The following is a 27,554-nucleotide window of genomic DNA, read 5'->3' as shown; positions in this document are numbered from 1 at the left end:
CTAGTAAATCAATATTTGCAGCCATATGCTGCGTGATAAAAAGTGTAATTGAGGACAAACTAATGAAGTGATTTGCACAGGAACACCTGGAACTGGTGGATTGGTGGGTTGGTGCTTCATGCCAAGGACTGCACTGTAGTGGACCCAGTGGGTTCATGGCTACATGACGTCCAAGGCTGTTGATGTTGCGCTGGAATTAAAACGTCCTCCAGTTAATCACAGCAGCACCCTTGAGGAAAGCACTTAACCTGAAGCCGATCCAGAGGTGCTGTAACATTTCCCCTTCACCTCTAACCACCATGAATACATTAAATACTTAACCTATAGCAGCAAAATTACAAAATATGTTTTTATTAGAGTGCATAATATACAGGTGGATTTAATATTATTATTTGTATGATACTGGATAAGAATGGTAAATTAAAGTAACCTGATTATTAAATTTAAATTCAAAATAGCAAAAAAGGAAACTGATCCTAAAGTATTGAACTAAAGAAAGGCTTTTGGTTGTGAGGCACTATCTGGTGAGTAAGGCTAAACACTGACCAGTGCGCTTATGGCAAGGAAACAAAAATGATGGAAGTTATGGAAGACCGTGCAGTGGATAGAAATTATCTGGCTAGAATTGTTAATGCAGACAGATTCACATCCACAAAAAATAAAGTTTAGCTTCCCTGGGACACAATGCTCTGAACCTTTAGAGTTAAGTTCTGCAAACTTAAGTAGAGTTAAGTATGCAATTTTTTTTAACGTCATTTTTAATACACTTGAAGTGCATTGTAAATGCTACTGGAAAGACAACAACACATGTATTTTCTATCAACACAACGTACAATTTAAAGCATATTGCTTAAAATAACATTTTATGGAAATACAGAGAAAGTATATTAAATAGAAAATGCACTTTTAGTATTCTTTACCTAAATGAACATACTTTTAATGCTTTTAAGTATACATCTTTTTTTTGGATAAACCTGGTTCATAATCATAGTTTTTATGCCTCTTGGCATGTTCTCCTCCACCAGTCTTACACACTGCTTTGGATAACTCCTGGTGCAAAAATTCAACAAGCAGTTCAGTTTGGTTTGATGGCTTGTGATCATCCATCTTCCTCTTGATTATATTCCAGAGGTTTGAAATGTGGTAAAATCAAATGGAATTGATTATTTAAGTGGTCTAATTTTTTCCAGAGCTATATATAAGAACATACAGGGGTTGGACAATGAAACTGAAACACCTGGTTTTAGACCACAATAATTTATTGTCCTGACGGACAGTTCTGGTGGAAACAGGAGAGTTGAGGTGCTCATTGAATTTTGCTGTGATTTGAGCAGCCGTGGTTTTATGTTTTATGTATACAATCCGGGTTAACACCCGAACATCCCTTTCAGACAGCTTCCTCTTACAGCGTCCACAGTTAATCCTGTTGGATGTGGTTGGTTCTTCTTGTATGCTGACATTACCCTGGATACCGTGGCTCTTGATACATCACAAAGACGTGTACCAACAATTTGTCCTCTTTTGAACTCTTTCTGAATTTGGAGCAAAACTCTTACCCTGCTAATTGAACCTTCACACTCTGCTCTTACTGGTGCAATAATGTGCAATTAATGAAGATTGGCCACCAGGCTGCTCCAATTTAACCATGAAACCTCCCACACTAAAATGACAGGTGTTTCAGTTTCATTGTCCAACCCCTGCACATGTGTTTTTTTAAATGGGCATAAAAAGTAGAAGAAGAGAGATCTGAAACCAGTATCTTTCCAACAAATGAACAGACTCACCACAACAGAGCGAGAGCAAGAGTAAAAGCGAGAGCAATTACGCTGTTCTGAACTCCCAGCCTTGGATTGCTTCCATGCCCTTGTTTAATATTTTATGAAAGACCTTTCCAGTTCTAAATGTTTCTCAAACGTTTCCTCATTGCATTTTGTGCCAAAGTAAGGGAGTCTCTCTCGTTAATTAGCATTTAGCAGCACAGCTTATTTCACATATAGCTCCACACTGAAGTCTGGCCTTAAAGACTGAAGTCAAGCTTAGAGGCTTTCGGGTCTCACAGCGACTATTGGTGTTATCTGCAGCTCTCAGAGGAGTATTACTGCTTGTAAAACATGAAAAGTGAAGGTTAAGAACACAATGAGGAGATTAGCATCAGCTCTTATCTCTAAGCCATCCTGTAGGCATAGCTCAGCGTGTTTATACGCAGCCGTATCAGATAATTGAGAAGTTCTGCTCTGCTGGAACACTTTCAGCCTCTGGGTCTACCGGTCACACGCATTACTCTCGCTGCGGATGAGTGCAGGTTGACCCTGAAGGTGTGAAGTCTTCCAGCGCTGATAAGGGAAGAACAGCCTTTACTTTTTTATAGCACGCAATCTCCAGATCATCATCTGTTTACAGTAAACGCTTCTGAGAACAATCTGAATAGACCATGTTCTCCTCTCTCCTCCTCTTCCTCCTCCTCCTTCAACTTTCAGAACAGCAGTAACCTGGAGCCTAATTCACATCCTCGGATCTTTCCGGTCGAAGACAATTTTCCTGTTCAGCCGACTGTGAATTCTTCAAAGCGGATATTTTCACTTTGTTCCCCATTAAACCGGGGAAGAGCATGAACGTGTGGTTTTAACTTCCACCTTAAACCTCAGTCCTTTCACTCCCTTAAATGTGTTACCATGTGCTAGAAATCCAGATTTTATAAGCTCTTCTGAAATATAAGTTGATATGTAGCTCATGAACAATACCAGCCATTCAATAACATTTCAATTAATGGGGAACAAAAAACAATAAAAAAACTCATTCCAGATTTTTTTTAACCAAATTATTGATTCAATCCTCCCCAAGTCAAAAAAAGTGTCTTCTACATTTTCTTTGTTTTTTTTACTCAATTGCACACAGCAGAAAGTGTTAATATTTAGTACAACCCAAACCAGAAGACACTGGGACAAATGCAAACAAAAATAAAATACAGTGTTTCTTTAATTTTTTGTACTTTTTACTTTATTGCAGATCGTGTGAAGAATTAGTGTTGGTCTCTAGTATGAATTAATGCATTTCAGGCTGTTGTAGTTTGGTAGAAGATTAGTGGGCGGGGAAGAAGGACAGGATTTTGGCTCTTTCTCATGAATATTTATGACATGCAAATGCATCAACTTTGATTGGCAGCACTGTGGTTGCAGCTCCGCAGTTGGGGGTCCAACTGTAGCCAATGTGGGCAAGGCTATGAATTCTAACTTACGGGTTGACATCAGTTGTGGGGGCTTTCTTTGCACTTTATGTGGTCTATTGCTTGTTGTTCCATGTTGCACCATGGTTCTGGAGGGACGTAATTTCAACAATAAAAGCCTCTTGACTCTTGACTTGACTTTTCCTGATTTTTCTCTTAATGCAGGCAATAAAGGTAGAAGAACAGTTTCACATGCAGCATGAATATACAAATAGGAGTGACCTACTGTACTTTACAAAAAAACAGAACTAAATGCTGTCTAGTGAAAAATCAGCTTTAAAGGTACAACCATAATTGGTAAAGACAAGAAGAAATGTATCATACAGTCTCTTTAAACTTGAAGCCGTTCCCCAAAGTCAACCAAATAAAGCAGTAATGGTCTGAGTATGGTTCTACTCTTTAGTTCATTTAGTAGTTAACTCTCAGGAGGACGCTCGCTTTTCCAACAGCTGCAGCGCTGCTAAGATCAGTTGCTGAAAATCGCATTAGACTTTGATTACTTTCCAATTTGACCCCCAAAGCCTCAGCTCTTAATTACATTACGCGGGCTGGAAATCAAAGCCCTATTGTCTTGGCAACCTTTTGAAGAAAAAAAAAATAAAGCAACTCTTTGGAATAGCGAAAGACGGGAGACGATGAATAAACAAAACAAAAAAATAAAAGAATAAACGACAACAATCAGTTAAAAGCAAAGAGCTATTTATTACGTCTCGCTGTTTGTAACAAAACAGAAACAAAAAGGCATCAACTTTCCAAAGGCAAAGAACAAAAGCAGGGAGCAGAGAGGGTGTGATACTCATTAGACTGGATAATTAGACACTCATTTTCCCACAATCACCAGCCCTTTCTCTTTAATTCCTATTGTCGCTCCATTCAAAAACAAAAACAGGGCGCCGCTGTTGTCGGAGGCGGCGGGGTGTTGGTAATTAAATCTCTGGCAGGTCTGCCTCTAAACATTGATCCTTTTTGTTTCCCAAAGATTGAATGGACAACATCATGCTGCTGCCACCTGAATCATCATTTACTGCTTTAAACACGACACAGTGTTATTTACACAACCATTCACCAGCGCTTTTCAAACTGAGGTCTATCAGCCTGAAGATACAAGATAGATAGTAGTCAGGAAACTGAACTTGAACCATACCTCAGGGAACGGCTTTGGGAACACCCACATCTGTATAAGTTGTGTATAAGTTGCGAAGTATCTTGTGAGTAAGATTGTACATTGGCCAGTGTGCTCATGGAAAGTGTGAGGGAGATCTCACTGGAGATAGTAATGTTCCACTGATGCTGTATAAACTAATATTTTCTCACTTCAACATCTATGCAAAATGTGATGTTTCTTATTGTAATCTAAATTACATTCAATAAAAGATAAAACGAATAAAAAACGAGCCTTTTGCTGATGCAGTATGACTGTCTCTTTGTTATCTAAAGCAAGTCAGTTATTAATTGATTCACTTTGGGTCTCCTCTATAAGTTTTTTTTTTTTATCTACATCTTACTGGCAGAATGTTCAGGCTAATCAGGCTGTACTTTGAAGCTTTATATGCTTGTCAAAGTTATGATCTCTAAAATTTGGAATTGTGTTTATTGATTTCTCGTTTTTATTTTTGTATGTGGAGAAGCTGTGATTTGCTGGGCATTATCCAGCATGTGCTAAAAGTGAGCGTAGTAATTGGCTCAGTTCATCGGTAGTCAACATCCTATGTAAAAGAGATCAGCTGTCCTAAAAGAGAAATGGCTGAAATAACAAAACAGAGGCAAAAGCTTTCAGACCTCAAATAATGCAAAGAAAACAAGTTCATATTCATAAAGTTTTAAGAGTTCAAAAATCAATATTTGGTGGAATAACCCTGGTTTTTAATCACAGTTTTTTCATGCATCTTGGCATGTTCTCCTCCACCAGTCTTACACACTGCTTTTGGATAACTTTTTGCCTTTACTCCTGGTGCAAAAAATCAAGCAGGTCAGCTTGGTTTGATGGTTTGTGATCATCCATCTTCCTCTTGATTAAATTCCAGAGGTTTTCAATTTTTTTAAGTGGTCTCTTACTTTTTTTTTTCCAGAGCTGTATACAGAGTATCACAGAATCACAGTATTGTGGGAACACCTATACTGTGCATAATGTATCATTGATACATCAATGATTCAGTGATTCACACCCCAAGTATCGACATGCTTTCTCCTGCTAAACTTTTGTCCACTTCTCCAGCGCCGGATGCCATCTCATTACAAATCCCCCCGGCCTGGTCCTGCTTTATTTAGCCGGTGCTCAGCTCTCCCCATTATGGCCTTATCGCCCAAGAATCACGATAAAAGGTCATTTCATTCAATCTGCAGCCGGCGCTCAGGCACGGTCATTAGTCTTATGGGAATGTTTTTATATGCCAGTGAATTATGAGAACACATTGCCCCCTGTGCGCGCCGTGCCGACCTTGACGTTGTTCCGAATAAATGTTTATCAAAAACACGCTCTTGTTCTGTTTTGTCTCTCTCTCTCTCTCTCTGTCTGTCTCTTGCTCTCTCACACAAACAGCCAGCCCTCTGCCTCAACAATGAAAGTGTCTTCTTAATGGGCATTTATCTCCAGCGGTGCCTTCAGAAAACAAAAGTACCACAAGCACGCTTCGTCTCCTCAGCTTCCACTAATCATCCGTCCTAAACCAGTGCAGGTGTGTGTGAACGTGCCGGCAGTCTTTTGAAGGATGTAAAGAGCAGAGCTGCAGACGGAGAGCACGCAAGCGATTTTGTCTGGCCTCAGAAACGGCCGCCGTTCACCGGGGAATAATAAGCGCGGTTAGGCTGGGTGAATTCAGGCCTTGAGAAAGCTCAGCTTGGAGAATGATAATGAGAGGGATAATACAGCAGTAATTGACTTCCTGCAGGAATTCTCCGCCTGATGATCCCACTGGGTGCGTCCTCTCCATAATTTCAGCTTTCCTTTTTTAGCTTAGGCTTCCCGTGGTCATGCTCGGAATATCTTATAAAAGAAAAGATTTGGTGTGAATTTCTTTATTATGGAAACATTTGAAACACAGTGACACACATGGTGCCCTATCTTATACCCTGTATAAAAAGTCGGCATTGATGATGGTAGAGTCTGAGCTCTGCACAAAGCTCTTCTCCAGCACATCCCAAATATTATCAATGAGGTTAAGATCTGGACTCTGTGGTGAACTCTCTCAATCCATGTGTGAAAATGATGATCTCATGCTCCCTGAATCACGCTTTCACAATTCCAGCCCCATTAATCCTGGTATTGTCTGTATCTTGGAATATGGTCGTGATCATCAGGGAAGAAAAAAATCCATTGATGGAATAACCTGGTCTATATTCAGTAAATTCAGGTAGTCAGCTGACCTCATTCTTTCAGCACATACTGTTGCTGAACCTAAACCTGCAGACCAACTGCAGCATCAACCAACCAACCCCACATCATTTACTTACTTAAATCCAGGTGGAGACTTTTGTTTTGGCCAGGCAGTGTATCGTACATCCCATCAATGCCATTTTTTCTATTTTTAAGCCTTAAGCCTCTGCATCGTTTAAATAGCGATAAATAACGATGCTGGTGAATATATATCAACACTGATGGGCGTGGTGGCCTGGAAGTGAGGTGTGTTCAGGTACATTTCTGGCATGTTGTTGTCAGTTGGCAACGAAAATAAAAACAGGTGCACCACTGACTGATTTGAACCCTGACAACAGTCAAGTCAACAGTCAGATGTTCATAGCTATCTTGGCTGTGCAGGTGCGCTGCACACTATATGCTCAACGTGCACAGAGACTTTTACATCCAATAATAAACAAAACACACAATAAAATAACATTGCTGTTCCCATAAATGACCTGATTGTGCAGCTTCACAGCGTGAACACGTAGGTCAGTTTCCTCTGCTGAGAAGCACATAAGCTCTGCGCTGTTGAAAAAACAATCCGCCAAAGTCAGAGCACACCTGCATCTTAAAGGGAATGTGAGGCAAGTGACTCTCTGATTGGTTTATTTGACGTTACACCCAAAACACACCCATGATTAATTAATAGAATTAGTACAAGACTTTTGCACATTTTGAAACGCACATAGTGTACTTTTCCTGTTGTTACGATAGAAAAGATACACTGATACTGAGACTGATACTGTATTAAAATACTTAAGATACTTCACTACTGTACTTAAGTACTAAAATGCTGTATCTGTATCTACTGGAGTATTATTTTACTTCACTACTGTATTTAAGTACTAAAATTCTGTATCTGTATCTACTGGAGTATTATTTTACTTCACTACTGTATTTAAGTACTAAAATTCTGTATCTGTATCTACTGGAGTATTACTTTAACTCACTACTGTATTTAAGTACTATAATGCTGTAACTGTATCTACTGGAGTATTATTTTTACTTCATTACTGTACTCAAGTACTAAAATTATTTTTTTTCTCCTACTTCTATTTTTAACTTACTATATATTTTGCACACGTTTAATACTTTTACTCTGGTAATTTCTTTTTTATGTGCTGCCATCGTTTCTAACTTTTAACTACATAACACAGTACTGTACTTTTTCTTTTAGTACTTAAGTACTACATTATACAATAAAGTACTCGCAATACTTTTGTACTTCCACTTAAGTGTGGAGTTTAAAGAACACTTCAGCTTTTACTTAAGTCACTTTTTTGAGAGAGTGCTTGTACTTTTATTTTAAGTCTGGGACTTTAGTACTTTATACATGTCTGGCTATTGGTTGGCTAATTTATACAATAATTGTTGGTGCTTCCTGGCACCAGCTTGTGTATTTTACAGTTTTTTCCCCTCACTCTACTCCAGTCAGAAATGTGTTTAGTAATATTAATATTAGTTTAATATTAGTAAATTAATTCACAGCCTTAAAGCATAATATATTGTATAGAGCAGCGGGACTGACACTGTACAACACATTTTCTAGCTCCAAGACTAGAAAAAAAGAACAAGGACTCGACAGCCTGAGATTTAATCCGATATTCACATGAGATATCAGCATATGATGCCGATATTATTAACTTCATGCACACCGCAGAGAGGAATAAGACGACGCTGGCATTTGACTTAAAAGTCATTTTTAATCCCTAATGACATTTCCATCTTATTACATACAGCCCACAGCAATCACATTTATAATATGATTATAAAACACAGGGGGAGTCTGGGGGAGAGGGAGGATAATTGAAAGGCTGAAAGGTCTGGAGCAAAATGTCATATAAACACTCCAATTCTTTTATCAATGGACTGTTGTTAGAGCCGTGTTCTTGTCTTGTTCTCACCGCGAGGACATAAAGCAACATATACACAGCGGGTTCTGGTACAAAGGATAAAAGGCACTTGTTTTGGCCAACAAAACAAACGTATTAAGAAAATGGCTACTGGTTGATCCTGAAAGAGAAAAAAATAACAGAGATAGATGAGAGAAGAATGCAGTGGACAGATGTGCCCTGAAACAGGGTTTTAACCTCAGAAGCCTCTTCTCAAATTATAACCATCAGGACATGATAATAGTGGACTTTGGGTTCGTGTAGCCCTTGAATTTAGGCCCTGGGTTTAAAAAAAAAAAGGAACAAACAAAAAAAACAATAGAAAAAATAGAATAAAGGTTGTGTAGAGAAGGGTGCTTTCAGTGCTCCATGGCTTCATCCTCCTCTTCATCCTCACTGCTCTGAATGAAGTCATCTCCAATGCCGTCTATAGAGGGTCCAGCTTCATCATCACCATCACCTTCAGGCACCAGCTCTCCTCCCAGTTCTCCAAGGAGTTGCTCCGTGTGCTCCATCATGGGCGGGTCCTCGCAGCGCAGCTTCACGTAGAGCTGTAATACAGAAGATAAAACAGTGATGAAGATGAGATTAATAATAATAATGGAAATGAGTTGAAATAACGGTTTCTGCATGTTTAAATCTTAAATCAGACACTTGCCTCAAACCATGTAAAGTTGCTTTACATTCAACCAAACCCTTACATTTATGTACCATATTTTTTGCACTATAAGGCGCAAATAAAATCCTTTAATTTTCCCAAAAAGCATCAGTGTGCCTTGTAATCCAGTGCGCCTTTTGTATGAATTTTACCAGTCAGGTTGTAAGGAGCAGTAAAGCCAAGAACAGAACTGAAGTACATCGTTATACAGGAGATACAGGGCAACACTTACTCGCACCAACCATGGCTAGTGCTAATGCTAATGCTGCTGCACCTAGCCTTAGTGGAAATCTGGAAATCTAAGCTTACTTTAAATAAACTGAAGTGTTCACTCATCCAAATGAACAGTTTTTCTGAGAGAAATCTGTGGAGATTTACATCCAGTGCTCGTTTTACTTAAAAAAAAAATATATATATATATATTTAAATTACAGTTCAATTACAGTTTTGTTTAGCTTTACGTCTTTAGTTAACCATTATCCCCCACCTTCACTCAGCGGCCAGACCTGCTGAATTAGAAGGAAAACATGTCAATACTCTTGTTCCTTACTAGTGTCACATTATGGGTCTTGTAATCTGGTGGCCCTTATGTATGAAAATAGACGTTTATTAATACTGTGCCATATAATGTAAAAAATACGGTAAATAGGCATGCTTGTGTGGATTCTGACACTATGAAATACTGTACCAATGAAAAAATCTCATTAAATGACTGGTTCAGTTGAAAGTCTCTTAGTCTCAGGGATACAAGTGCAAGTTAAATCTCTGCTGAGTATCTATGTCTGAATAAGGTCTTAAGGTTCTGAAGTATTTCAGAAGAGTTAAGTCTTGAGTTTTAGGGGTCTGGGTCTGAGCTGAGTCTCTAGAGTCTAGTCTCTGGGGGGTGAGTCCAAGTCAAATCTCTGGGGTCAATGCCTAAATACAGTCTTGAGTCTCTATCATGTATTCCTGGGTCTTGAGTATAAGTGGAGTCTTGAGTTTCATGGTTCTGAGTCTGAGCAGTGTCTTAATTCGTCTTGAGTTTTTAGTTAATGTGGTGCAAGTCAATATCCAAACTCTGGGGTGCGAGTCAAGTCTTAGGTCTGAATGCAAGTGTAAATTTGTGTCTTATGGACTTTAGGATGTGAGTCTGATCTGAGTCTTGAGTTTCTAGCATATTAGCTTGAATCAAGTCTTGAGCTTTAGGATATGTGTCTTGGTTGTGAGTCAAGGTTAGTTTAGTTTTTGGGTCACCTCGAATTCAGGCTGAATTGGGTTAATTTTACTTCTCTAGAGTGTGGGACTGAGTTGAGTCTAAAATCTGCTGAACTGTAGACCAAGGTTGAGTCTATAAGGTCAAAATCAGAGAAGAACTTTGGGGTGTAAATGAAAAGTCAGGTCTAAAATCTTAGGTTTGAAGGCCAGAGTCAAGAGTCTTGGGTTTTAATCCAAGTAAAGCAAACTAGCAATGCTGTGTAAATTTGAACAAGAAATATTCTATATTTTACTCCATATTTAAGTCCAGTCAAGCTGCCAACTTGATTATTCAATGCTTTGTAACAGGAGCCATTATGAAGCCTAATTTTGTACACCTGTGTGTCTGGTTTCATATATAGCACTATTTTATACAACGTCAGAAATCTAAGAATGTCTATCTGATAGTACTTAATGATTTAGGTGATTCAGGCCAGCATGTGTGAAGCTTTAGGCATGCAATTTGCAAAATTCTACAGAGGTCTAAGAAGCTTCAGTTACGTAATCTGATTAGTCTGATTAGCCTTTCACTTCAGCATAGAAAACTAAAGAAAGAAATTTCAGACTCCTGTTCTGGCTGAAGAGACAGCTGTAAATGAGATTTTTGGCTACACCACTGCGTTAATGTGCATAAACTGAGATTAATCACACATCACCCAAAGACTGCAGTGCTGCAATAGATTAAAACGCACCATCACAATCTCCTCCCATCACACTCTGACACACTTCAGCCGCTCTACACGTCTTTTATCTCATTCTCCTTCTTTCACAGAGTTGCCGGTGGAGCAGAGGAGTTGGCAAATTCCACAAATTAGCCACTACTTCCCCAGCACAAATGAATTGGGTTCCGCATCAGCTGGAAAGTGCACAGTAAGTGACTGAGCTCTTGCCAAAAGAGAGAGTGAATTCATTTCCCCCCCTTTAGTGTCTCCTCCCTTATCACTGTAAAATATACCCTGGAAGAGTGTGATAAAAAAGCAATTCTCAACCAGACACAATACAACCTGTATCGCCCCGGACTGCTGCTGCTTAGTTTATGTTTAAAATATAAAAAAGTTTAGAGGAACTGACTATTCCTCTTTGGGAGTCAATTCACATTAATTCCACATTCCACATATCTCTACACAATTATCAAATACAGAAGTTCCTAATAAAAAGAGAGAGATCTAAAAATCTCTGCTTTAATGATAAATCTGGCCACTGTGTTACTATAATATTAAATAACCTACAGTACTAGCAATATAATATAACACTAGAAAAATACATTTCCTGAAGTAAATGTAGCCAAAATTGCTCCCACTGTTTGCTATAGAGGTTGATACGGTGTTGCCTGGTGGACGCTAATGTGTTGCTATGGTATACATCTTGGTTGCTATGTTGTTTTTAAATGGTTGCTAGGTGGTTGCTAAGATGTTGCTATGGTATCCATGGTGGTTGCTAAGGAAAAGCAGCAACTATTGTACAGCAGCTCAGGAACTCCTTCAAGACATGGGGAAAACTAATTCATAAAGCTGATTATTCTTCTTTGGGAGTCAATTCACATTAATTTCACATTCCAAATATGTCAACATAATTACCAAAGTTCCTAAAAAGAGAGAGATCTAAAAATCTCTGCAGTAACGACAAATCTGGTCTCTGTGTTACTATAATATTAAATTATGCAGGCCAGTCAGGTTCTTACGCACCAAACACCAAACTTGCTTAAAAATAGTCACAAATTGGTGGGATTCACTTTCACGTTCTGTTTTCTTTTCCCCCCTAAATACGGGTATTAATCAAATGTACATGGTAGTGCTGGGTGATATGGGGAAAATCATATATCACGATAACGATATATATCATGATATACCACATTTAAGTATGTTTTCAGTTATTCTTCGGAAACATATGACAAAATAATATCATTGCTTACTTTTTTTTCCAACTTTATTTCAAAGTGACATTAAACCAAACTTTCACAAATGAGAATTCCTATCTTTTAGTGCAGCAATATATATGTATCAAATGAAAACAGATGAGGGAGATGCAGTAGCTAATTTTCTTCAAAATTATACAGGTATTTAAATTGAGTTATTAAAATAAACTCAATTACAATTTTTAAAACTGTCCGTCAAATAACATAAAGCAGCGTCATGTCGCAAAACCACATTATGAAGCTTTTTTTTTTTTTGCGAAGATTACTTTATTATCACTTATATAAACCCAGTTTTTGCAAAGTTACCACGCCAATATATATTTGCATGAATAATTGATGATGAAATTACTGTAGAAACGATAGGGACGATAGAAGGTAAGTATCACGATAGACACTTTTCTATCCATATTCCCCCGCAATATTTATCGTCATATCGCACAGCACTAGTACATGGTATAAAAAACATCACATTTTATACCACGGTATTGTCACGGCCTCGCTCTGTTCCCCTGTGTTTCTCCCGTCACGTGTGTCTAATTTGTAGCTCCGCCTCTTCCCCAGGTGTTCAGTGTTTTATGTTACTATATATAGTACCCTTTTGTCTATGTTTATCCGTCGGTCTTTGCACCTTCCTCTGTCATTTGTCTCGCCACGTTTGCTTAGTTAGTTCACGGTTTTTCGTCACGCTACGTTTATCTCTTGTTTATTTCTAGTTCTCTGTATTTCACGTTTATTTCCTGTCACGTTTAGTTCCTGTCTGTTTCCTTGTTTATTACCTGTATACATTTACGTATTTATTCCTTGTATATATATCCCTAGCCCTGTTTGTTATTATCTGTTTTACGTTACTCCCTGTTTGTTTGTTTATGTACATATATATTTGTTATTCCCTTATTTGTTTATTTGTTATTTATTAAAGTCTTGTACTTACCCGCGTTTAAATCCGCCTCCCGTCTGCTCCCTACGTTAAAGGTATACCTTTACAATTACATACCGCAGCAACTCTAACTGCAACTATTCAGAAGTTCTATTACTCAGAACTTCTGAAAAAGCTGTGAAATTCTCTTGTAAGGTCAAAAGACCCAGCCTGCTTTAACGATGTCCGAGAACAGCCACTTATTTCTGCGGAGAGACTCTGCCCAACTGAGCATCTCCAAGAACTGCATTCACACAGCTCATTCATTAGAAGCTGTAGATGATAGTGACACAACCATTGCAGCATTTCTCCAGCCCTCATTACTGAGATTAAGTACTGGATAATCTTTAACTCCACTGGGAAGACTCCTTACCACTCCGAGTAACCAGGTCATCACACACACAAACAAACACACACACAGGTGTGGTGGGCAGCTTAGCGCCCCTGGATATGGGCTGGAGTGCCGCAGGAGCAGTCGCTAAGCAACAGTGAGCGGTGGCGGCCTTAACTGGGCCACTGGGGAGCTCATTTAAGGACCGGCGAGAAAAGCTCCGGAGAGTCTGAGAGTCCGGGCAGGACTAATGTACACCATATACACACACACACACTCACTCGCACGCTCATCCGCACACACTGGTAGCCTACGCTCACAATCACTTACTGTTTTAGTCACTTACGCATGTACACGTGTACGTATCGCTCAACATATACGCGCCTGGTGGTCAGGTGAGGTCCTGCCCAATAGTCTAGTCCAGGTCTTGAAGGAGATCTTCAGCTGGATTTTGAGACATTGACCCAATTATCCCATAATTCCATTGGAAAACTGGGAAAAAACTCTCTTGGGGTTTTACTGGTGTGGTCAAGACACCCAGGTTGACAGGAAGTGATGGTGGCCTCAAGGCTCGGACAGTCTTCCCTTACTCTAGGATCTCCAGGTGTGAGACAGTCCTACCCAGCCACTATCAAAATGAGTTGGAGCCATGTTACACAGAAGTATAAATTGTTAGAGGTGATGACTCTAAAGTGTCCATGTCTAAGACTGGTGATAAAGTGCAGTAAAGGTGTTTCTAACTCATGTCCACCTCATCAAAGGACATCCTCACAGACGCTTCTATGGCATAGTATGAAACTATTAGAAGGAAGTGAAAAGTTCACAAAGAACTAGCATAGGGTATCCCTATGAATGAAAGAGTAAATGAACGAAGTTTATCCACTGAGAAAAAAAACTAGACAACATACAGCTCTGGAAAAAAAATAAAGAGACCGCTTCAGTTTCTGAATCAGTTTCTCTGATTTTGCTATTTATAGGTTTATGTCTGAGTAAAATGAACATTGTTGTTTTATTCTATAAACTACAGACAACATTTCTCCTAAATTCCAAATTAAAATATTGTTATTTAGAGCATGTATTTGCAGAAAATTAGACATGTTTGAAATAACAAAAAAGATGGAGAGCTTCCAGACCTCAAATAATGCAAAGAAAACAAGTTCATATTCATAAAGTTTTAAGAGTTCAGAATCCCTGGTTTTTAATCACAGTTGTCATGCATCTGGGCATGTTCTCCTCCACCAGTCTAACACACTGCTTTTGGATAATGTTATGCCACTCCTGGTGCAAAAATTCAAGCAGTTCAGTTTGGTTTGATGGCTTCTGACCATCCATCTTCCTCTTGATTATATTCCAGAGGTTTTCAATTTGGTAAAATCAAAGAAACTCATCATTTTCAAGTGGTCTCTTATTTTTTTTTTCCGGGCTGTATATGTAAATTGAGACATATATGCTCATACTAATCATAAAAAATGCCAATGGAGTGAGCAAGTAAGAAATCTAAAAGTCTCAAAATAAGTGAAGACTTCTGAATCTGAATTTTTGGCTTGAATTTGAACTCTTTTTCTGCTTATTTTGAGTTCAAATTACTTATATTAAGGAGATCAATTTTTTTTTTCATAGGGTTTGATATGATGCTGGTCCACGCACGCACGCACGCATTCTTGGGCATTCATAGAAAAATGTTAAAAAATATTTGCTATGCTTCTGTTCTTGACACCATGGGCCATATTTTAGCTTGATTTAAGGTGTGTCAGTGTGTCTTTGCTTGTTAACTATGGGAAAAGGTCACCTTGGGCAGAGTCCCCTTTTTGCCAAGATAGCAATGAACGTCTGACAGTTGACTGTTGCCAGGGTTTAAATCAGTCAGTGGAGTACCTGTGTTTTCTGTTGATATAAATACGCCAAAAATGTACCTAAACACACCTCATTTCCAGACCACCACGGCCATCAGTGTAAGTATATTCACAAGCATTGCTGCTATTTAAACGACGCAGGCGCAAGGCGTGAACATTGACTGTTGGCGGGGTATAAGATAGCAATAAGCATCAAGACATGCCTTCCTCAGGGTGTAAGATGGTTATTATATCAACTGAACCATTCAGATTTTAAAAGCTTCTCTATAACTAACCATTTCACATTAAACTCAAACAATACTTTTCTTACATCTCAACCATTTAATTATCCAGGACGTTTAAACAATCCGAGAAAATCAACTTTAAGGTAAAATTACAAAGAATGTTTTAATGATAGATGAGAACAGCCACTTGCAGAGAGAGATAATCAACTGAACACCTGGAAATAAAATCTCCTTTATTAGACACTGCAGATGATTGTTATCCAACAGTTTCTGAACATTTCTCAAGCCCACATTAAAAAGATTAAATATGGAATGAGTTTTTAAATCTGCTGAGATTTTATCTAAATAATCCCATAAATATCTGAAGATTTCATGGACAGATGGGGGATTGATAACAACTAGCACAGGACTTTATTTGGAATTTCTGCAGGGCCTTTCAAATGCAGCTGGTCAGAAGAAGAACCAGCATAAGAAGAATCAGAAAAAGATGATGAGAAATCCTAAAATGAATCATAAGAAGCATCAGAATAGTAAAAAGAATCAAAATCATAAGAGAAATCTGAATTATATGAGGAATAAGAATAATCAGTACATGAATAAAGAAATCAGAAAAAAAATATGACAGTCAGTCTTTTCTTTTGCACTAATTGAAAACTGTGAATGGTTTCAGCACACATGTATTAGATGTCTTAATCCTTGGATGCACTGCACAGCTTTTACAGTGGGAGCAGATTACATTACATTACATCACATTATATTTGGCAGACGCTTTTGTCCAAAGCTACTTACAATAGTGAAGTACAAAAGTAATAGAAGGTAAAAACATCTTTAGACAGGGCCTAAAGGAGGTCAAAGGGAAATAAAGGGATAGAGAAGTGAAGGAGGGGAAGAAGGAAATGAGGTTAGAAGTAGTTAGTGTGTTAGAGGTGTTAGGAGAGTAAGAGCTCTTTGAAGAGCTGTTGAAGATTTTAAGTAAATCTTCTTCAGAGAAATATTTTATGTAATATTGGTCAACTGCAACTAACAATGCTTAACACTAACACAGGTAGTGACTGATTAACAGCTCAGGCAGATGCTGAGGATGACTTCAGAGGAGTTTATTATGCTTAATATACTTTTTAAGGTTAATTTTCATTGGCTGGTGATGGAGTTGGTTCAGACTCAAATTGGTGAATTGTTTAAACTACCTGTTTCCACCCAAAATCTGGTTAAAAAAAAACAACAAACAAACAAACAAAAAAAAAAAAACGCTTGATTTTATGCGACTGAAGTCAGATGCAAGGTTGAGGCTAAAAATCACTACACAACTTTCGGGCTAAAAGTCGTGTAGTGTTACTCCAGCTTTAGAAAGACTGGGCTCTTAGATTTAACACAGGTAGTGACTGATAAATTCATGGGAGCTTGTTACAAAGAAATATCTGAATATATGAATACACTCAACTATTGTCAGAGCGGGAATTTTTTATGAGGCAATTTCTAAGAGTTTAGTAGTTTATAATTTTATCTTTATGAAGCTAATAAATTGCTGCTTATCAGGATAAAAATAAAATTGGCCCCTCGGAAATTGGCCAAACACCGCAGCTATACCAAGACCAATTTGTAGAGTAATAAACTACCAACTTAACCCTTCTTTTATCATTTCCATGTTAAAAGGTTCTAAAAAAATTGTTTACATTAGTTTTGTGATTCAAGTCAAAGTCAAAGTGTTTTTTATTGTCATTTCAGCTATATACAGAGTACACAGTGAAACGAAACAACGTTCCTCCAGGGACCATGGTGCACATAAACACAGTGTAGACAGAACAATAGTGCAACAGTACAAAAGTGCAGACAGACAATACAACACAATACAGACAAAGAATAATAAATAACAAGACAGTGTGCAAATTATGCAGTGTGCAAAAAAGACCAGGTGAGGTAGTAATTACTCTATTACACAGTGTGCAATAGAGTCCAGTGAGGTAGTAGGGTTTTTAGTGCTTTCCATTTTCTGGGGTAAGTGGGGTAAGAGTGTGTGTGCATGTACAGAAAAACCATCAGTTCAGTCTCTGCAGTTGAGGAGTCTGATGGCTTGGGGGTAGAAGCTGTTGCAGAATCTGGTCGTGCTGGACCGGATGCTGCGGTACCTTCTTCCCGAAGGCAGGAGGGAGAACAGTTCGTGTGAGGGATGGGTGGGGTCATTCACAATGCTGGTTGCTTTGCGGATGCTGCGGGTGGTGTAAATGTCCGTGATGGAGGGGAGAGAGACGCCGATGATCCTCTCAGCTGTCCTCACAATACGCTGGAGGGTCTTGCGGTCAGAGACGGTGCAGGTCCCAAACCAGGGAGTGATGCAGCTGCTCAGGATGCTCTCAATGGTCCCTCTAAAGAAGAGTGTGAGGATGGGTGGAGGGAGACGGGCCTTTCTCAGCTTCCGGAGGAAGTAGAGACGCTGCTGGGCTTTCTTGGCTGTAGAGCTGATGTTCAGGGTCCAGGTGAGGTTATCTGCTAAGTGGACACCAAGGAACTTGGTGCTCTTAACAATCTCCACAGAGGACCCGTCGATGTTGAGTGGAGAGTGGGTGTGTTGTGCTCTCCTGAAGTCAACAACCATTTCCTTTGTCTTGTCCACATTCAGGTGAAGGTTGTTGACTGTACACCAGTCTGTCAGCCGCTGCACCTCCTCTCTGTATGCTGACTCGTCGCCTTTGGTGATGAGACCCAGCACGGTTGTATCATCGGCGAACTTGATAAAGCTGTTAGAACTGTGTTTTGCAGCACAGTCATGAGTCAGCAGGATGAACAGCAGAGGACTCAGGACACTGCCCTGGGGGGCCCCAGTGTTCAGTGTGATGGAGCTGGAGGTGCTGCCCCCGAACCGGACTGACTGGGGTCTCCCCGTCAGAAAGTCCAGGATCCAGTTGCAGAGGGGGGTGTTGAGGCCGAGCGAGCTTAGCTTCCTTATCTTTTTTTAATTTGATAAAAACAATAAATAAAAAATATAATGTTTCAAATGTTTCAACTTTAATGTCTGTTTTATTAGGGCCGTTTTATTGGCATAAAACATAAAAAATATTATTTTTCACATATTTGTGTGGTAATAATGTTAAGGTCACTATTCAACATTCAGTTTTATAATCTTTCTCTAAATGCCCCTTCACTTTAGCCCCTGACTTAACAACACAATATTTCTAATACTTATATAATACTTATAATAATGAACAATGACAGAACCTCTGATAAGTTATCATACAAACATAAAAAACTGGAGACTAAACTTTGCTAACATGTTTATCTTTAATTATCTTTTCATTTAGTTTATTTTTTAATTTCCTAGAGGTTTGAATAGCTGGGATCATATTGAACCAGAGAATAAAAGTTTGTTTTGTTACTAAATTTGAGGATAGCAGGAGAGTTAATTACTAAAGGTCACTGTTTCTTCTTTTACCTCTTGAACTCTGCAGTAGGGGTGGGCGATATGGCTCTAAAATAATATCACGATATTTCAGGGTATTTTTGCGATATCAATATACTTGGCAATATAGGAAAACTAAAATAATTAATTAATTTCAGAAATATAGTATAGTAGTATAACAGTATAATCATAATGTGGCAAAATAAATAATATAGCATAAAATAATATAATGCAGCAAATAATATTGCAGAATATTTACATGCATATAAACTGCAAAACAAAAACTGTAAACCAAAACAATTATACAATAAATACACTTAAAGCTTCACAGTAAATAATAGACTACTTTTAAGACAAACGATATCACGATATGGATTTTTAATATCATGATATTTCTGTGTCACGATATATTGTATACGATATTAAATTGCCCACCCCTACTCTGCTGAACCACTAGAGGTTCTTTCTTAGCTTGGCTAGAGAACAACTCAACAGGCAGTTTGTATTTCTTTGCATGTATTTACTCATTATTAATTCATAGGTTGTAATAACAATAATAATAATAATAATAATAATAATAATAATAATAATAATAATAAAAGTCAAAGAGCGTACGGGGGTTAACACTTATCTCACAACAGCTGAGTTCAGAATGCTTTTTTTTTCTAACTATACTTCAAAACCAACTAAATGTCAAGATTAATAGCTAAGATAAGCTTATTTTTCAGCACTGGGCCCAGAGTGCCTTCCTGGGTAGCAGCTGCAGTAGCTAAAGGATTCGTAAAAGATTTGTTATTTATTGTTAAATGAAAAACTGCAGTCAATAACTGCTGTGGACCCCCCAGAGCAAGTCATTACATAAATCTGCACAAGTTCACTACACAAATTAATAGAGCCATCCATACCGAAGGAACATATTTATAGGGAATGCGCTGTGCTGAAAAGGCTAATTCACTCACCTGCACCGAGAGCCACACACAAACAACACAACGCCCTGCAGCAAACTCACGCAATCGATGAGAAATAGCTCTAATTTAGAGTGTCCGTTAATTCTTTAGCTAGTTTTTATTGGCTGCCGTTCTCTCGAGTCCCACAGTCACCGTTCACGCTCATAGTGTAACGAAAAGATACAGCAAAAGTAAAGTGGGAGAGTAAACGGAATGATAAACACTTGATCACATTATTCCCAGCCTCAGATTGGAGTTTTATGTTTTAATCTGCTCTGCCGTCCACAGAGGATACAGCTTTATCAAGAGGGTGTGTGTAAATGTGTGTGTGTGTGTGTGTGTGTGTGTGTGTGTGTGTGTGTATGGTAACAGGCACCATCTGCAGTTCCCACTCCTGTAATTACTCAGATCTGATCTCCGGTCCTGATAAGATTGTACGCGTCCTGATGCCATCGTGCCCACATGGTTTGGCACTGCGCCAAAAAAAAACACCAGCCACTAACAACATAAACGCCCGAGCCATTATCTCCCCGCCCGCTCCTTCATACCATCATCTTCAGATACAACAGAAATCTGCTGTAAACATATGTGACGAATGATTCGTCCAAATAAACGCTTAAGTGCCCGAACTCCTGCAGGAATTACACTCCTCCCTCACTTCTCCTCTACAGATCCACAGCAAATCTGCAGCTTCTAGATCTGCTTTAGGAATAAAGAAGCTGTGGGTTGGGGGGTAAAGCTGAGAGTTTGGCTGGTTTATAGTAAGAGCAGGGCTGTTTCAAGTCATTTTGGGGGGCCACAAGCAAAATGAGCATTAGTAGGCCCCCACACAGATACCCGCGAACCACAGCAAAACACCCTACATCTCACCATCAGCTCCGCCCAAACCCTACAGCAGGGGTATTTAATTAGAGGTCAGTATGGTGCGGTTAGAGAAAATTTCGGCCACCACTAAGTTTGACCCCAACGTCCTTTAAAATACCTTGTTTAAAAGCGCAGCGGCAAATATTCAGCGTACGGACGGACGGATATTTAACTCCTTTTTTAAATCAATTTATCAATTTTTTTTAATCTATTATCAACTCCTCTCAGCACAGCAAACTGAAGACTCTGTGACACTTTTTCATTCTGGTAACTCTGGCCACACCATGGACACACCCTCAGCTATGGTCACACTCTCTATCTATCCATCCATCCATCCATCCATCCATCCATCCATCCATCCATCCATCCATCCATCCATCCATCCATCCATCCATCCACCCACCCACCCACCCACCTATTTCAGGCAGTTTATAAAAGTGCCGAGCCCTGTTACAACATTCCATCCCAAAAAAGAAAACATGATTATAATGAAGATTCATTGTTATTATGAATATAATAATGGTGAAGTTGTACAGAATGCCCAGCCTCTTTATTTTTACCAAAAACCTACCGAACTGTAGGGTTTATACCGAGGTGTGAAACGAACTGTGAATTTTCTGAAATGTTTCACCCCATAGTGATTATATGTAATTAGTAATTAGATACTACAAGATCATGTATTTACAGTACAGGACAAACTGTGTGTGTGTTCCTTTTTGCCCTCGTTCCCTGCTCTTATCAGTCAGATTATCACCAAGGACTCATCCCCCCCTCTCCTCTCCACCCTAAATCACTCTCTCCAGCCTCTTATCTCTCTCTCTCTCTCTCTCTCTCTCTCTAACGTCCTTCCCCTGCTCTTCTCCTCTCCCTCGCTCCGTCTCTGCCCCTGATCATCCGCAGGCCTGGACCAGCCCCATCCACCACTGACCTTAACGTCCAGCTGACAGATAGTCATTTATATCTGAACACAGCATGCACACACACAGACAAACACCCCCCCACACACACCCTCTCTCCCTGTAAATCACACTATACTGATACTGGAATTTGAAGGAGGGTTATCGTGATGCAGCAAAATTCCACATTCAGTTTAGTGTAATTTACCAGAGTCATAATTCGAGCAAAAATACAAAAATCACTTACAGTGGCTTAGCAAATAGTTGTGAAGTGGAACTAAAATTTAGATCAGAGAATATTCATGTGTTAGAATGACCCAGTCAAAGTCCTGACCTAAATATTACTAAGCTTCTGTGGAGAGACATGAAAATTGCTGTTCACAGACGCTCTTCATCCAACCTGGCTGAGCATGAGCTGTTTTATAAAGAAGAATGAGCAAAAATCTCAGTCTCTAGATGCACAAAAGTAGTAGATATATCACAAAAGACGTGCAGCTGTAAGTGCAGTGAAAGGTGGCTCAACGATGTATTGATACAGGGGGGCTGAATACTTTTACACATCACAATGTTCAGATTTTTACTTAATTACACTTTTTTTATTCTATGTTCGTTCTACAGGGGTTGGACAATGAAACTGAAACACCTGTCATTTTAGTGTGGGAGGTTTCATGACTAAATTGGAGCAGCCTGGTGGCCAATCTTCATTAATTGCACATTATTGCACCAGTAAGAGCAGAGTGTGAAGGTTCATTTAGCAGGGTAAGAGCACAGTTCTGCTCAAAATATTGCAATGCACACAACATTATGGGTGAAATACCAGAGTTCAAAAGAGGACAAATTGTTGGTGCACGTCTTGCTGGCGCATCTGTGACCAAGACAGCAAGTCTTTGTGATGTATCAAGAGCCACGGTATCCAGGGTAATGTCAGCAGACCACCAAGAAGGACCAACCACATCCAACAGGATTAACTGTGGACGCTGTAAGAGGAAGCTGTCTGAAAGGGATGTTCAGGTGCTAACCCGGAATGTATCCAAAAAACATAAAACCACAGCTGCTCAAATCACGGCAGAATTCAATGTGCACCTCAACTCTCCTGTTTCCACCAAAACTGTCCGTCAGGACAATAAATTATTGTGCTCTAAAACCAGGTGTTTCAGTTTAATTGTCCAAACCCTGTAGTTCACAATTGTGTGCTATTTTGTGTTGGTTTTATCACTTAAAATCTTAATAAAATACATTTAAGGTAGTATGAATACTTTTGCAATCCACACACACACACACACACACACACACAGTCAGGGCAGGTTAGAAACAGCCCCCTGTATCAGCACAAAAAGGCACAATTAAGCACTCAGGATGGAGAGATAAGGAAACAAAGGCTTAGTTAAACGACAGCGGGCAGAACGGAGAGCAGAGGACTTTGGTGAAAGAGTCTCTGAGAGCAGATAAACACCGCTCTCTCAACAGCTCACCTTTTTAAAGAAAATGAGTATCTGTGTCCAGACTAAGTGATTCCTCACACTGCGCCGTTAAACCCACCCTCAGCCTCAGGGGATAAGCAGCAAAGCTTAATACCTCACACACCTGCATAAAAGATGCCTCATCCCCGACACTCTGACCTTCAAAGGGCATTTAAATCAATTCACAGCACCGTCACAGGCATTAAGACATGTTAAGATACGGCCCAGAGGTCGCGCATGAGACAGTTCATTCAGTTCAACAGTAAACACTATTAAAAAAGAGAGAGAGGCTACAACGGGTTATTTAAGTGATGCAACAGAAGAAGAAATGTTTATGGCTCTATAAAGAACCAATATTTATGAGTGAAGCACATGTGGAAAAACATACTGTATATATTATTTATATATTATATTAAGGCACACTATCAATGAACATCTATTTTCTGGTCGGATTATAAAGTGCTTAGATTTCCAATAGTTTGTCTAAGGGTGAGTTTTCAGTAAAACAATACTATTAGCATTAGCCGCTAACCGCAGCACTAGCAGAACATAAATGCCACCCGATAGCGCTACACTGAGGAATCCTGAGTGTTCCAGCGAGCGGTTCGTCCCATGTAGCTTGTTTTAACATGGTAAGCACGCAGACTGCAGTCTAATATTCTCATCCCTGAACGGCGAGAAAGCTAGTTAGCGGCTAATGCTGCTGCACCCAGCCATAGTAGTGCTGGAGAAACTTCATGCACCCTTATAACGCTGCACTTCAGCAGAGTGGCTTTACTGTTACTTTTTAGTAACAAGTAATCTAACTAATTACTCTGACTGTAACTATAACGCGTTACCATTTTCGACACCCCGTTACTGCGCGTTACCATAGCCGCTCAATGAACTTTTTTTTTTTACTTTGCGCATACAGACAAAGGCGCACGTGTGTGTGTGTGAGTCACAAGGGAGAGAAGGATGAGATAAACCAGGGTTTCTTAACCGGTGGGTCGCGAAGCACACTCTAGGGGTCCGCAGGCTCATCCTCAGAGGAAGACAGTAGTCTGTAGTGAGCACTTTAAATGAGGAATCTCAAACTCGCCGGCCCGCAGAACAATATTTTGTGGCCGGCGACTTGAAATTAAATTTTAGTGTTAGTGCTGCGCGCCCACACCCTCTCCCCGTCCACCAGCACAGCGTATCCTATTCATTTCAATAGAGAGAGCGGCTGCATATGCGCAGCAATAGTTACTTTTACTGCTAACTAGTTTCTTTTATAGTAGAGTAACTCAGTTAGTAACTACTTTAAGTAATGTGTCCAACACTGTTCATAAATAAGGCGCTCTGGCGCAAATGTTCTACTGGCGTGTGTCAAACCTAGATTAATCCATCAGACAGACAGATAAGATAAAGATAAGTGTGATTCATCACTGTAGAGAACATTCTGTAGAGTTCCTACTGCTCCAGAAGCTTGGAAGTGCAACTAGTGATTTTAGCTTTATTAGCGACTGGTTGATGTTGCATTCAGAGGTTGTTTAGATCTTTATAGTAAAGTAAGAATAGGTGTTTTTATGTTTTATTATTTTTTGCATTTCTATAATGTAATCCATGAAGTTGAAAAGTTTTTGATGCTCCTAGAGGCTTCAGTTTAACAGCAGTACTTACAATTGACTGAGGCAGATCTGGTGGACTCCTCCTTGTTTAAAGAACGGATAAAGCGTGGAGTTCTTCAGTTCTGTTCCTGGGTGGCCATGCTCCAGCACAGTCTGCAGCGTTCCCTGCTCAAACACACCTTCTAAACCTGGCAAACTAACAGAGCAGTTCAAACAGGAGTGTTTGAGCAAGGAAATCTCACAACTGTGCTGGACACCAGCCCTCCAGGACCAGAGATGAAGAGCCCGAGGCTACAGGATGGAGAATGCAAATCGTGCATTACCATTTAGATTGGCTACAGTTTCTAGCTGTGAATCAGCCAGGTGGGCCTACAGAGGGGCTCGGACAGCTTTAGTGGGTGGTGAGTGTATATATATATATATATATATATATATATATATATATATATATATATATATATATATATATATATATATATATATATATATATATATATGTCAGCAGTGTAAATGTTTGTATAGTATTCATCTGTCTCTGTGGTATTTAATATGGGAGTGCGAGCGTTTCCATCACTCTTAAAAAGTCCTAATTGACCATTTGCACATGAGCAATTTGCATGGTAATCTGCAAATCAGTGCCAAGCAATCATCTCTAGGTAATACGTCCTTCAACAAGCTGTGGAAATGTGTGATACAGGGTGGCTCCGTGCCAACGGTACTTTAAATGATGAGCTGTGAATGTTAAATGAAAAGCTCACCTTGTAGAGAGAATCAGTTATTGCTGCTTTAACTGTTTTAACTTGTAATAAAAAAAATAAATAAATAAAAAAAATCTCATGTCTGTGTGGGATGACTGGAAATGGACATGAACCTGATTCTACCTGTTTTTTTATGCCGAATGACTTATTTATTGTGTATATATAACATAAATAATTAAGCCATGAGAGACCATGCGTCACACTGATTTTACCATGGCAGGTACCCTGAGATGCTGCATGATGCAAACTGTGGCAAATGCAGTTTGATACATTTATATTCACAAAAATTCAATTAATTATTTACTTCAGAGTTTTGGAATGATCACAATAAACAAGTCCTACACCAAGCAATGTAATTTCATAGGATACTGTTGCTAGGAGACAAAATGATGGAAGCATCTATCTATCTATCTATCTATAGCACAAACTCATTAGAATATCTATAAACATACCGGTTAACGGTATTTATGGACAAATATAGCTCCCTGAAGACGACCTATTTCTTTTTTGTGGAGTCAACTAACAAATAAATGTGTGGAGACACTGTACTGTGGTCGGCGCCAGAATTAACAGTTTATTGTCACATGTCACATGTCTAAATCATGGTGTCAATTTTGTACGATGCTGGATCACCTTTAGGCCCAATCCCATTTCACCCCTTGGCCCTACAACATACCCTTACCCCTTCTTTTCAATGGGAAGGGGTAAAATCCTGCCCCTAAAAATTGGGACAAACCTTCAAGCATCTGATACGTCATCAGGAGTGCTAAAGTTCAGTAACCTAGCTAGTAGCTGGTTAAATAGTGAACTTTAGGGTTTATTGTATGTCTTTAGAAAGGGGGGAGATGGTGCAGAAATGAATTATTATTTTCCATTCCTTAATTCCTCTGTGATAGGGAGCTGAAATCAGCTTTTTGTTTTTTTTTTTATTTACATTTAGATTTAAAGTATTTAGCAGACGCCCTTATCCATAGCAACTTACAACAGTGCTTCGATGTTTCTTCAAATATCCAAAGCCAGTTTGTAGACTAGGATCAAGAGATATACAGAGCTTGATCGTGTTTAGAACCCTAGGAACCTTTTTTTTTTTTTTGGATTAGTTTAGGAACTCTTTGAAAGGTTCACAGCGTTTGAAGACCATGAGTGACTCTGCTGTCCTGACAACCAGCGGAAGTTCATTCGACCACCTTGGTGCCAGCACAGAGAAGAGTCTGGATGTTTGTTTCCTGTGGGTTTTGAGGGATAGAGGTTCGAGCCTCTTGGTGCAAATCTGGCTTTTGATCTGGGTTTTAAATCGGATGCGAGCGCAAACGGGAAGCCAGTGGGGGGAACGCAGCAATAGAGTCACATGACTGAACATCGAAAGATTGAAGACGAGTCGTGCTGCCGCATTCTGAATTAATTGTAGTGGTTTGGTGGCAACTTTACAACTGATGCTCTTAAACACATTAAGAGACAAGAGATTCATGTAATTAACTCTTGATGAGTTCAGAGCACAGTTGTTAACTGAAAGCCTAAATTCCAGGTGACTCTACCTCATTAAACTGACTAAGAAAATTCAGCCAAAATGTGTAAAACTGTCATATAAGCAAGAGATGCTACTTTAAAGTCATAGTTTGGATGACTTTAGTATTAATCTACAATACAGAAAATTGTATTATAATGAAAAACACTGAATTTAATATGTGACCAAACTTTTGACTGGTACTATGGACAAACACCCTACATTACGTACCTATTTATTTGAGAAATGATGGAAAGAATACTCACAAAATACATTATAAGCAAATTATTCACTTTATTTTCACTTTATGGAGCTGAATCTGTAATTCCAGCAGCTGTGTTTCTGAAGCCACCTGGACTCAAGAGAAGGTGGCAAGTGTCCAGTTTTACCTACATTATGCACAGTCTGGACCAAGAGTTTACTCTCCTGGATGCTTTTAATGTAAATATATGCTTTAAGGAGTTTTAATAGCTCATGAAATTTGAACATAGTTTCTC

At 39.1% G+C, this 27,554-nt stretch overlaps 1 protein-coding gene across 1 annotated transcript in view; it reads right to left on the bottom strand.

Moving 5' to 3' along the window:
* Positions 1-8,303: 8,303 nt before the first annotated feature.
* si:dkey-12j5.1 (uncharacterized) overlaps positions 8,304-27,554 on the bottom strand; it is a 196,674-nt gene continuing 177,423 nt past the window's right edge. Inside the window, exon 11 of the mRNA XM_022679489.2 lies at positions 8,304-9,063. Coding sequence (XP_022535210.1) covers positions 8,872-9,063 — 192 coding nt within the window. The 3' untranslated portion in view covers positions 8,304-8,871. The remainder of the gene's footprint in view (positions 9,064-27,554) is intronic.

Source organism: Astyanax mexicanus, chromosome 1 (genome assembly GCF_023375975.1).
Source record: "Astyanax mexicanus isolate ESR-SI-001 chromosome 1, AstMex3_surface, whole genome shotgun sequence".
NCBI classification, from domain to species: Eukaryota; Metazoa; Chordata; class Actinopteri; order Characiformes; family Acestrorhamphidae; genus Astyanax; species Astyanax mexicanus.
Note: the sequence above shows the minus strand (reverse complement) of the source record. Positions and strands in the feature narration are given on the sequence as shown.